The sequence below is a fragment of the Gossypium arboreum genome, chromosome 11, assembly GCF_025698485.1.
Source record: "Gossypium arboreum isolate Shixiya-1 chromosome 11, ASM2569848v2, whole genome shotgun sequence".
Classification (NCBI taxonomy): Eukaryota; Viridiplantae; Streptophyta; class Magnoliopsida; order Malvales; family Malvaceae; genus Gossypium; species Gossypium arboreum.
In genome coordinates, this window is record NC_069080.1 from 20,948,828 (window position 1) to 20,962,055 (window position 13,228).

At 33.1% G+C, this 13,228-nt stretch overlaps 1 protein-coding gene across 2 annotated transcripts; it reads right to left on the reverse strand.

Annotated features, from left to right (window-relative positions):
* Positions 1-3,281: 3,281 nt before the first annotated feature.
* LOC108473532 (protein PAT1 homolog 1-like) lies at positions 3,282-11,059 on the reverse strand. 2 transcript variants are annotated; one of them, XM_017775157.2, is made up of 5 exons: positions 10,424-11,059; positions 9,950-10,101; positions 8,943-8,999; positions 6,968-7,040; positions 3,282-6,075 (listed from the first exon to the last, which is right to left on the reverse strand). In XM_017775157.2, exons 1-5 carry the CDS (start codon positions 10,476-10,478, stop codon positions 4,019-4,021), a joined length of 2,394 nt encoding a protein of 797 aa, XP_017630646.1. In that variant the 5' UTR covers positions 10,479-11,059; the 3' UTR covers positions 3,282-4,018. The 2 variants fall into 2 exon arrangements, with proteins under 2 accessions (XP_017630646.1, XP_017630645.1); XM_017775156.2 differs by having other exon boundaries at positions 9,950-10,116; positions 10,424-10,982.
* Between the last annotated feature and the right edge of the window lie 2,169 nt (positions 11,060-13,228).

Genomic DNA, 13,228 nt, shown 5'->3' on the forward strand with positions numbered 1-13,228 from the left:
CCCTTTAACTAATAGAACTCAATTTTTTCACCTTTTATGATTTAGTCTTTTTCACCTAATTAAACATTTAAATATCAAAATTTCTTAACAAAATTTTAATACGACCTTAATATAATCCCGTAGACATTAAATAAATATTAAAATTATAATTCACTCGTCAGAATTGTGGTCCCGAAACCACTGAAAACAGGTTGTTATAGATTCATTAAGTACTCAACGTTGCTAACATATATTTTTTTTTGTACATAAATTGATTACAATGCTTTTTGTCAACATTTGAGTTGCTAGCTGGACGCGCTTTCACACACTCTCTCCAAAATCGACCTATTTCCTTAAATCTTTAAAAAAATGTCCTATTTGGCCAATTAAACAAAAATATCGACACATCTCATATTTAGCTTGATATTTATTTATTTATTTTGCGGGCTTGTGTATTTTGGGAAGACAAAAAAATTATTAATGCATCACAATATACAGTTGTTATACGTGGGCAAGGGTGTAGCTAGGGGGCTGGCAAGGGCCAAGGCTCCCTCTAAAATGGAAAATTTTCCATTTAGGCCTTTTAAAATTTTTAAAATTCTAAATTTGTAAAGGTAAAGTTACACTTTGGCCTCCTCTAAAAATGGTAAATTTTTTAATTTAATCTTTTAAAAATTACAAAGCTATAGGGTATTAAAATGGTAAAATTGTGTTTTTACTATAGTAAAAATTACAATTTAATCCCTCCCAAAAAATTTTTATGGCTTCGCCTTTGTATGTGGGTATTCAATTTAATCATGTGTTATCGTCACATGTGAGTTTCCATCTGGTAGGTTGGTTTTAGTCTTGATTATTCTATTTTTTAATCAATTTATTTTTTTATATTGATTTTATTTTATTTTGTTGCTGCTTGAATTGCATATGTATCTTGGATCCTTGTCAACAATATGTTGTGATAGTAAAACAATATGTAAATGTTGGACCAAGTCTTTATCTTCAGTACAACTAGCCAAGGGTATTTCTAGCGGTGAAAACATCAACTTGGCAACTCATAACGACGATGAGACTCCCTCGCAATTGCTAGAAGTGCGATAATCCTTTACTAATATGAGGTCTATTGAGTTACTACTGAGGTTACCACTTATGAGAGAGGTGAATTATGCATCAAACTTTAAGCAAAAAGAAGTGTTGATGCAACATGAATAATCAAACAAAGTAAAGCCATTAAGGAAGGTACATCCCAAACGATATTCTAGTGCTACACAATGTGATTTGCCTAGACCATTGAACGTAGTTTATACACAAACAAGCCTTGTAGCTTGTAGGCTTTACTAAGGCTTGGTAGAGACACAAGAGTCCTTTCAAAATTTTAAAACTAGTAGGCAAAGTGAGTTACAAATTAGAGATGTCTTTGATACTTAAGGTTCACTCAGTGTTCCATGTCAATAAACTTAAGCCTTTTCATGAAGATAAAGGGCATCCCGAATGAGACAAGTCACAACGAGCACCAATAGAAGTGAAGGTCACTTATGGTCGAGATTTTAAGTGTATGTTGGAAAATCAAATTGTTCGACAACACAATTATAGGTCAAGGCATGAGTACTCTATCCAATGGAAAGGGTTTCTTAATAATGAGGTTAGCTGAAAACTGACTTAGGCATTGTGACAGTATCAAGACAATATAGACTATTCCATACCAAGATACAACGGAAGTGTAACTAGAAGAAGCGGGGGAAAATGCCATAACCCACGCACAAAAACCCATGACTAAGAAGCACACTCTAAACTCAAGTTGTTCTTATGGATGATTTGAGCTTACTTTGGTTTACTAAGATTGGCCTGATACTTAAAAGATTTTAAAAGACTCATCTTCTTAAAGGTTAGTGAAACTATAAATACTCTCGTATTTTATATTTTATCAAGGTAAATTTATATTTTAAAAATAAGATAATAAAATTTATAAGATTAATGGAATTTAAGAATAAATAAAAGTCTTTTACACTTCATTTATGTCATTGAGCATTAAAACAATTGAGAACATTTATTAAATTTAAGATTTTAAATGTCTATACCTAAAGTTACCTACTATGATCCATTTGCCAAATTTATCGATAATTATCAACCAAATTATGTATAATGCTTCATTATCGAACACATTACCTTATTTACTAAATGAAGCCACACCGTTACAACTTTCTTTTAAGTTTTCCTAATGCAATATTACATTTATAGATATAATTCAAATACAAATACATATTCAAACAATTTCAATTTAGAATTAAATCTATAAAAAAACATAACTAGCCTACAAGAAAATCACACCGCTACTTGACTCGTAAAACAACCTTCATATGTATATATAGAATAAAATAGAACTAGTATAGCTCTTCTTATCACGTTTGCACTAGTTAATTATATTTTGGGGTAAATTATAAAGTAAATATTATAATATTATAATATATTTTAAGTCTCTATACTCTTGTGTTTCAAATTTATTTTCATACTTTTATTGGTATGTCTATTTTTAAATTTTAAAATTTTAGACTCAACTCCTAACATCATTAAATTCTTTTGTTAAATTCATTGATATAATATTTTGAAATTAAAAAATAATCACTTAATAACTATGTAACAAAAATAACATTGCAATAAATTTAAATTTAATAAATAATTTTAACAATGTTTTACAACTCTTAAAGTTACATAAGCATTTTAATCAAAATAAAACATTTGAACTAATAAATGACATTATAAAAGTTCGAGGAACCAATTTTTGTCAAAAAATTTAAATATAAAGATTAAATATTAAATTTGGGCGTTGCACTAAGACAAAAATTGAAATTTAACTGTTGTTATACAACCTTAAATTTGAGTATAGAGACCAAAATTAAAATTTTACCGTTTCAATGCAGAAGGAAAAGGAGAAAAAAAAAAGGTTACCCATATGTTTTATATAATTATATTAAGATAGGGACCAAAACTGAAATATTACCATTTTTGTATAAAATGCAAAAAGTAAAAATAAAAATCTTGACCCATGCGTAAACAGAGGTAGTCCTTTGGACCTTCCTTACTTAGAAAGTAACTTCAATTTTTCACTAAGAAAATGGCAAAGAATTGTGAGGATAAGTTCTTAAAATTTTTGTTATATAAAAGATTAAAAGGTATAACTACCCCTTGGTTAGACTGCAATATAATATAAAATATCTAGTTTTTCAATCAATTTATTAATTAAGATCATCGAATCAATTAGACATTAAGAAATCACAAATTTAAAAATATATCAAAAGAAGGCAACAATATAAGCAATAGAATAGATTCTAGTTAAACATTGGAAGGACCTTTTTAGTTTATTACAGGATGGATTGTGATGGCTCAGAGAAGAAGGCCCTTTGAATAACTAGTCAGTTTTCAACAAATAGACCCCCCCAAACAAAAGAAGTACAGCAACAGTGGTACATCATCGATTGTGAGACTACCTCAGAACTAATGTAACCAAACAGCACATAAAAAGAAAAAGAGGAGTTTCCAAAGGTTCTGTAAGAAGACCAGCAAGCTGTACATTGTTTCTAAGTTCTAAACTACTACGCTTCCACTTGTACTGGAGTCTCGCAACAGAGCACCAAAATAAAGCTCCCCACAACTCCCATCATTAACTTAATACACACTCATCCGCTACTTCTACAACTGCTACTACTGTAAGTTCCATCAACTTCCCAATCTTCGATTCCTTCGCTCCCAAGGCTTTTTCTTTTTTAAACACAGAAAAATAATAATAACACCATAAAATATAAAATAAATAAATAAAAAGTAAAGAGAGGGGGAAAGGAAGGGGAGAGCTGTGAGGGGCAAGCTACACAATTACAATTGGAAGTTGACAATGGACAAGAAGCAGAGTGTCCAATGCAATGAACTGCAGATAAGATAATGGTGGCCCCTTTAAACCAGACTCCTCAAGTAAAACACACAGCCCTAGTTTCTGCTCTCCCATTCCACACTCCATCGAGTGCACATTTTTCACACTGACCTGCTCCCTTTCTTAACCCCTCACTGATTCAGAGTTTATTTGGCTGGTACTCCCAGCATGGGAATTGGCTCCGTTCATGGGTACAGAACGCTGGGAAAAGTCCATTAAAAGCTTCCTCTGAGCTTCATTTGTGTGAGGAAGACTAGAACGAAGAAGCTCACAAGGCATTTCTTGCCTCATTGCCTCTGAACCAATCACTTCCATTGTTGGAGACTGGTTCTGTATTGATTGCTTGATCGTCTCATATTTATTCACGCAATACTTGGTAAGAAGAGTGAAAAATTCATCAAATGACGCCCTCCAGAAAGCATAATTTGGCATGCTGCAATTTCCAGAAGGATAACTTAAAAGTTGAGTGGCCCTTTCAAGAACTGATTTCAGAATAACAGAAGCACCATCCCCAGCAGGGCTTCCCAGGGGCCTAAGTGGTGGCTGCTCTGAAGAACAAACAACTGCTACAAGGCAAGCGCTGAGAGCACGAAGATCCATACCATTAACACATGTAGAAACAGTCTTTGCAAGATTAGTAATTGTCTCAGCTGCTTCCAGATCAGAAGAAAGACCACCAAACAAGAATCTCAAGTGACGGAAAATTGCCATGCACACTACTCGAACAAGCTCACTTCCAGGGATAAGAAGCTGAAGGAACCTGGTGACCAGCTTACGGCCCTTTGCAAGAGAGACTAATCTTAGGAACACAATGTCATCTTTGGCAACACATTTAACTGCATGCGCACCTTTGCTAAGTGGATCAACAAGCTGCAGTGATGCTGCCATACCTTCAAGCAGGATCTGCCGCCTCCGTCTGAGCTGGATCCCACCATCCTGGGGTTGACTAAATTGTATGAGCCGGTCAATATCATCTACATCAAGAAGAAGAGACAGACCATCTTCAATGGTGATTCTAGCTGCAAGCATAGGTTCCTCCTCTAAAGGCCTCTCAGTTTTCTGTTCAGAACCTCCATCACCTGAACCTAAGGGAGGATCAACTTCAAGCAGGGGACGAGGTCTTCGAATGGAAGAGAGGGGGGCCTTCCCAAGTGCATCAGCATGTAGATGCAAATGCTGCTCTCCGCTGTTACGGGATCGAGAATGTAAATCCTTCAGGTGAGATGGACAAAAATTATGTTTACCCCTGGATCCAAAAGATCTTTTGGCAAGACAAGCTTGGTGGTAATAATCATCTACATAAGGATCATTACTATGTGTGGCAGCATGCTGCATCTTAAGAATGCTCTCTATCTCTTCAGCAGACATATACTTGGATCTGAATTGCACCAACCCACTCTCACTTTTCTGGCTACCAGTATCAGAGTTTTGCTGGGAAATACGCGAGCTCTGTCTCTTTCTTTGTGATGATTTAGTTCGTTGATCCCTAATATCAGCTAGTCCAAGCATCAATTTATGTGATGGAGGATGAGCATTATACAGCTGAGATTGCAAAGCTGCAAAATGAGCCAAAGAAGGTTGAACCGAATGGTGCAGTCTCTGCTGTTGTGGTGACATTAACTGTGGGGAAATTAGACCATTTTGATGAGGTATTTGCTGTTGCAACATATAATGCAAAAGACCAGCATGATCTCCATGTAATAGACCGGAGTGGTTAACCCAGAGATTATGTGACCTGCTACTAAAAGATAGGCCAGGAGATGTTAACTGGGGCACATTACCACCACAATGCAATCCATGGGATAAACCAGCCAGATGAAGACTAGAGTTGGACAATGGAGAGAGGCTTGCTGCAGAGAAGGGTGGCTGAGATCCACTGGAAAGAGCAGAAATATTGAGGTGAGCAGGTGAAGACTGCTGGCATTTGCTACCAGGAGGAGGGAAAGATATGAAGTTCGATTTTGGCCCAAAAATTGGTTCACTTGAGAAACGATGCAGCTGGGGTTGCTGCTCAGGATATGAAGAAGTTCTATACAAAGGCTTTGAGTCAGAAACACGAGCATATGGTTGTGGCTGCGAAGACCATCTCTTGCCGTCTTGAGCATCATCTGCATCAAAAAGATGCTGATCCATCCAGTTTACGTATTCTCCATCTTGAGCCCAGTCAGCAGCAGAAGAACCTGAAAAGATTTGTTCACAGCATGAAACATAAGCAATCTCAAACAGAAAAGTATATCAACCACTTACCACCATTGAAATAAATAAAATTCAACAAATCCATTACTCAAAAATGGGCAAAGCTCTGAACCAATTAGGAATTTCTAATTAACAACTCATGCATCTTACATAAATAAGAAAGTCTATCCTGTTATCTTAAATGACAAGAAGTTCAGGTAAAGAAAGGAGGTTTAGTAGAGTAACTGCAATTATCATATTCAACTTATCTTTCAGTTAGCCACCTTCATAGAAATAATAAAGATTTGTTTAAGAAAAAGACATGATTCACCCTGAAATCATGTTAGGACTTAGGACAAGAACAAACATATTCAAGCTTGCATACATATTGGAAAAATATAAAAGCAAAAAGCTTGAATGGCCTTGAAAAAGAAAATGCAGAAGGAAGTCAGATCAGCAATATATCAAGCATGTACATGTAAAAGAAACTGAGACCAAGTTATCTGAACGGAGGGCATCATTAAAGCATATCATCAATAGTATCAGAACTGCAGCAAGAGACCAAAATACAGTGTCCAAGAAACAACAAAAAACTTATAGAAAAATATGAAAACAATATACAGAAAAGGAAAAGAGGCAAATATAAGAGACACCAACCAGAAGTATTTAAAGAGAACATCAGGAAAAACAAATATGCATTTCTAAATACTAAGAAGAGTCATCAACCAATCTAGAACCTAGCTCTACAGGAAACTATTTAAGAAGGTAAGAGCCTTGCTCTGGAGATTTTCAAGCAGAGAAGTGAGATAAAAGATTTTATTGCTTTCAAGTATCGTTCATTAGTACAGATCATAACTACAATAACGATAGCATAAAATATGGCATAATTGTACTCACTTTCCCTTGAAAAAGATCCAGATCTATCACCAATAACTCCTGGATTTCTTGGCCCAGTAACAACTCTATTCAACTGTGGGAAAAAAGAGAAATATATTAAAATCCAACCAACAAGAAAGGAAAAAAAATCAGAACAATAACAACAGGGTGAGTTAAGCAAGTGCACTTTAGGACAACATAACTTCATGCAGCTTTTCTTTCTTTTTTTTTTTTTTTTTTTTGGGGGTGGGGGGGGTGGGGGGGGCTCACCAGCTCCAAAACAGAAGAATCCTCAACCCCTCCCCCTTCCTTTTACATTTCTTACTCTTTCTTTCCTTTCCCTCTCTTTCCCTTCTCTCCACCCACTATTTAACTGCCTTTCATCAATCTCAATACGTATAAGTGTCTTGCTGTGATATTTTATTTATGGTCTTGCTCTACTTTGCCCAAATTCTAGGTTCTTCAACTCTTAATTTACCTTCACAACTTCTAGTCTTTGGAACTATATCTTCATGAATCTCTCCCTCGCTATCTCTTTTTCTTTTATATTCCAGGTTGCTAGTGCTTGAACTCTAAACGTCTAGTCACTGGAACTAAAAGTCATGCAATCTATCACAGTCCACATTGTTGTTGGCAATTATCTCATATAACAAGCAACAGCAGGATATTTTCTCAATCAGTTTCACTTTCTTCTTTATTGCTAATGCAAGTTGTGCTCTCCTTGTTTTCCATCACATGATCAAAATAGAAAGAAAAGCTATAGTCGATGAACCAGGGCATGATGCAAGATCCATGCTTTTCAAAACAAATTTACCAAAATAGAAAATGCAATCACATTTTTCAGTCAATTTTGCTTTTAATTGAAAAAATTGCAAACTTAGTCCAAGAGCAACACCTAAGTTAGGTTGGACTGAGGCCAAAGTAAGAACATAATATATCCAAGAAGCCAATCTTACTCCATTTCTAAATTTTAATGTTTTATCCAACAAGTTAGATGAACTGTGCAGTAAACCCCAAAATCTCCCATAGCTCGAATGTTTCTCTACAACAATTCCAATAAGTGTAATTTTAGGTCCAACGCTCTCTTCCCAATATTGAGGTCATAAAGCATTACCAGCACATGCTGGAATACAGGGACAAGAAATTACGAAACCCCTTCTCAACATTGAGAACAACATGAGGATAAGGAAATAGCTTTGCAAGGCAAGCTTGATACTATACAGCCCAACTATGAGTGCCAAATGTCAAGTGATAAAAAAATCCGGTTCATCTTCTTTCCACATTTTTCTAACAAAAGTCATTACTATCTAAAAAGTAATTTTATGACGTGAAACATTTGTAGACAGAAATAACAGAAGCTTATTAAATAATTTCTTTCAAATACAATGAATATATCAGAAACAGTCCATTGATTATGAGATCATCCCAACTAAACCACATCAAAGAATATTCTTTTACATTTTTTTAATGCCTAAAACTGTGGATTATCATTAGTTTTGAATTATTAACATGTCAAAATCATTCCCATTAAAAGAAAACTACACATAAAATAATCTTCTTTTAGTTTTTTCCATGTCTAAATCTTTGTGCCATGACTGGTAATAGTCCAGATCACAAGCTATACTTGATAAGATCTTAGTTTATCTAGAGTTAGCAATTGATCATTTCATAATGCAAAAAAATCAAGACATGGATCCAAAATTAGCCGTAATTGACATTGTCAACCAAAAGGTAAACCATAACCTATAAGACAAACTTCAGTATAGAATACAAAATCAAGTCCGTGTTGCATGATAAACAACCTTCAAATATAACAAACATCAATGGAACATAAAAAACAAAAATCCCAGTTTTTCAGCACAAAGATCAATATAAAATAAAGATAACCAGAAATTCAAGAAACAAGTATACCAAATCTTATAAACAAGAGTTAGTTAGAACATCAACTACAGAAATCATCCCACCACAAACATTTATAAATACATAAATAACCAACCTTTGCAAAAGTAGTAGCTAGATCATCCACATCAGATAAAGAGCCTAAACCTACAACCTGCAAATGAATAACACAGAAATCAGAACAGAAATAGTCATGTTTCAAAATCCAAAGTAGAGAAAGTTGAAACCAAGGTTTTGAGTTCAGCCTAGTTATCGTTTACTGAATATATACTGAATATAGCTGAAGGGATGAACGGCAATACCAACAACTAAAAATTAGAAATAAGGCAAAAATAAGATCAATGTACAAGAGTGTGGATAACAATGACATAAAATCCTTGCAAGATGAATGAAATGCAACCAAAAACTAATAAAATAGCTGTTGCACTTGATGCATGACAATACAAATATAGGAATCACATGTTCTGTTAAAGCTTTTTTTTCTGAGTACATCTTTTTACTTTCACATATCCATTGTCAACAATTAAGCAACTATTTTTTTATCCAATTCATTATTTAAAAATTCAAGAAAACCATAGTGTGTTTACAAGCATATATTTGTAGTAATATGTTCCATGCATGTTAACGCCATTAAATGATCACATATCAGGAAGAGAGAGTTCGATTAGATAGATAAAGTACCTAGTTTACAAATGCAAAACTCATTTCACCTGGGCAACAAAATTTAAAATACATGCCAATGAGAAAACCTTGAAACGCAATTATTGTCTGACTACCTTAAATAAGTAGCAATTTCAAATTTTGAACTTGACAGATATAATCTGCTTAATAAAAATCTAATTCCCAAAATGACCACAGAATAGAACTTTTTATTGCTAACTGGTGGAGTGTGTAAAACTGAGATTAAAAGGTACAGAGCAAAATGTAAGTTCAAAACATATTAAGTTATGAAACAACTTTGGCTCAAATAAAGAACTCTAATGCAAATTATTGTTTAGAGTCATAATTGATATCATGGGAATGAAAAAATAGCAGGAGCTGAAAAGCAATAGAAAAGAAACCAGAGTTGGCCGCTCAATGATAACCGAATGAACAAAATCTCACCTCTCCCTTATCAAACAAATGGTACTCATCATCTTCAGGGGAAGCAAACACAGGAGCATCCTGTTCATCGTCTTCTAGACCCCCCAACTCCACTTCTTCCATAGCATTTTGACCAAAAAATTCATACTGGGATGCATCAAAAAGCGCATTATCTGCAAAACCACTAACTAATTCAGCAATTAAACAGTAGCGTATACGCGATCAACCAGCATAATATAGCTTAATAACCATCAACTGCAAGAAACATAAAAAAAAAAAAAAAACCTTTGTTTTGTTTAAGATAAACACGTAATCAAGCGAATACAATAAAGTTAGTGGGGGTTAACAGTAAAGACCCGTTTGGTACCCAAGAAGGAAAAAAATAAAGATCCGAACTTTCAAAGCAAAATTCATCATCTTTTCGCATCATAAAATCAAACTAATTAAGTAACGGGGGAAAATCGAAAAAGAAAAGAAGGAATTGAGGAAAGAAACCTGAGGAAGATAAGGAGGAGAAGTTGTTGTGAAGTTTGCCATCGGATCGATCCATATTTACAAAAACCGACGTAACAAAAAAAGAAAAAAGAAACCCTAGCTAGATATAGCAGATAAAACAGAACGATGAGATGAAGAAGAAATTAAAACCCTAGAGATACAGAAGGAAACGAAGAAAAATCTCTCTGAGAGAGAGAGGGGAGGGGGGTGAGAGATTAGGGGAAGGGAGGAGAAAGGGGGGGTTTTGATTTCGGGTCTGGGGTTTCGATTTAAACCAAAAAGAGGTAGGAGAAAAAGAAAAATGGAGGATTGGATTGATTAAATTTGTGTGTATGTTTTTGAGTGCACGCCGAGATTGAAGAAAGACACATGTGCACGGTGAGAAAATGACGCTCATTCATCACAATTCACAAGCTTAGATCCATTTCCATTCACTAATATTTATTTATTAATATATTAAAACTAAAGCATATTTCATATGTAAAGATTCTTCCCCACCCATATATTCTCTAACCCTTCTTCACCATATTTTCAAAAATTATTACTTTTATAAAGTCGCACTAATTTATTTTTACAAAAAAATCTTACTAAAAATAAAAATTAAATTAAATTAAAAATTTAATTAAAGCCCTCGTCAATAATTATTATCGACTATTTTAACCATTAAATTATGTTGGTGTGATTAACAGAACCTTTAAAAAGATAACACATGGCATCTGAACATAAATTATCACTCAAAAATTTCATCATTTTCATTGACTTTCTTAAACCTTGAAACCATCCAAATAACCCATTTCTTTTGCCAACCCATTACCGATGCCAGCCACAAAATGAGCAGTGCGTTAGTCTCTCGCCTCCAGCAATGTAGGTCGATTTGGATATGGGTTTGAAGTTTTCATCGGGATCCTCTTGCTTATCACCACCACAATTGATTCCATAATCTTTGTCGCCGTCAAGACTCGATGAGGAAACCATAAAAAGTTACCCAAAGTTGATGTACACACTCTCGAAGAAAGATCTTTTGGATACATGTCGTGTCGTGTCGTGTGCTTAGCTAATTACAAAAGTAATGATAACCTTACACTTTTGCCTGATTACAGCCATTTCTTCCATCTCAAATGTGTGAACCACTAGTTGCAATTGCACTCCACATGTCTTATTTATTTGACATCTCCAATCCCACTGTTGTTTTCACTGTCTACCTTATATTTGTAATTTTATATTTTTATGACTTTATATATTTAATTTTTTATAATTTAGTATCATTTTCCTAACTTTTTATTATATTTATAATTTTTATATTTGCAAACATGTTGTCCTTATAGGGATTTGTTAACCATTTTATTCTAATCTAACTATCAAATTAGTTCATGTTGATTTCTCTTAACGGAAAACTTAATTGAAGGGTTTAATTGAATGCAAATTAAGTTGAAGAATTTAATTAATTTTAAATTTTTCACTAAAACTTTTTAGACCCATTAAATAAAAAACAAAATAATATTTTTGCTCTTAAACTCTAAAAATTTATTTTAGCCTTTTTTTATTTTTTGTGCTTTATTTAACTCTTAAACTATTATTTATTGTTAAATTATTCAAAATTGGATGGAAAAATTAATAGTGTCAAAGGTAATATCACTTGATAGTCTATATATATATTATTTATTTTATATATCATATTAGCTGCTAAAAGATTTAACTATTAATATTGACCAAAAACACTATTGAAAAGGTGAATTATACCCACCTGTGGTAAAGACAATTTAATGAAGGTTAAAATATGTTGTTAATTCTTATACTTTGATAGAATTTGAATTTAATCCTTATACTTAAAAATTTAAATATTAAGTCTTTTTATTTTTTATTTAAAATTTAAGTTTAGTTACTAAAATTGTAAATATTTTTCTATCAAAATTTTATCAACTTAAAATTTTGATTAGGTTATCCTTATATAACATGGCATATGATTGACATAAAATAAACATATTAAATGACAAATTTTGATAGAAACTATCAACGAACCGGACGTGAACAAGGGGGCTGGTAGGGACCCCACCCTCCCTAAAATAGAAAATTTTTCATTTAGGTCCCTTTAAAATTTATAAAATTTAAATAAGTAAAGGTAAAATTGCACTTTGGCCCTCTAAAAATGATAAAAGTTTGATTTAATCCTTTAAAATTATAAATATATAGATATTAAAGTGGTGAAATTACATTTTACTATCGTAACAATATACAATTTAATTCCGATCTTCCTTAAAAAAAATTCTAATTTCAACCTGTGAACGAAGATAAAAAACCAAATAAAGAGAAAAATATTAATACACATTGAAAAGAAAAAAATGAGTAAAACAACTGGAATAAGAATTTTGTGAAGGCTTTGTTCTCCAAATTATTTACGAAAAGATGAGGTCAAGTGCATGTCTTACAACAAAAAATAAAATCATTTTTAGACCACCCAAGCCATTTATCTTTCACAAATATGCTAGCTGTTAAAGCATTATTAATTAATATGTTAGCTGATTACTTCTTGCACCAACAATTAATAAGAATCAAGTTTGGGATTAAGCATTCCAACATGAGATATTATTCTTCTTTCCTTTATTTTTTTACTTTTTTTTTTTTATAACCATGAATCTTTTACAGATTCAAGTTTTCTTTTAGACGGAGGATGAAATTGTTTCCAGTGAGATTGATAATAATTGTGATGGTGAGATTAAATAGGATAGTAGTAAGATTAAAATTTATAATGAAATATGTGTTTAGATTCAAATGCAATTGTAATGGTAAAAATATAATGACTATTAA

Bases quoted from the DNA above. Each gene is read 5' to 3' on its own strand.
- LOC108473532 (XM_017775156.2), bottom strand. From the start codon at position 10,478: ATGGATCGATCCGATGGCAAACTTCACAACAACTTCTCCTCCTTATCT. The intron at 10,117-10,423 runs GTTTCTTTCCTC...TTGCTGAATTAG, and splicing joins CTCCTCCTTATCTTCCTCAG to TTAGTGGTTTTGCAGATAAT. The intron at 6,076-6,967 runs GTGAGTACAATT...AAATCTTTTCAG, and splicing joins TGGATCTTTTTCAAGGGAAA to GTTCTTCTGCTGCTGACTGG.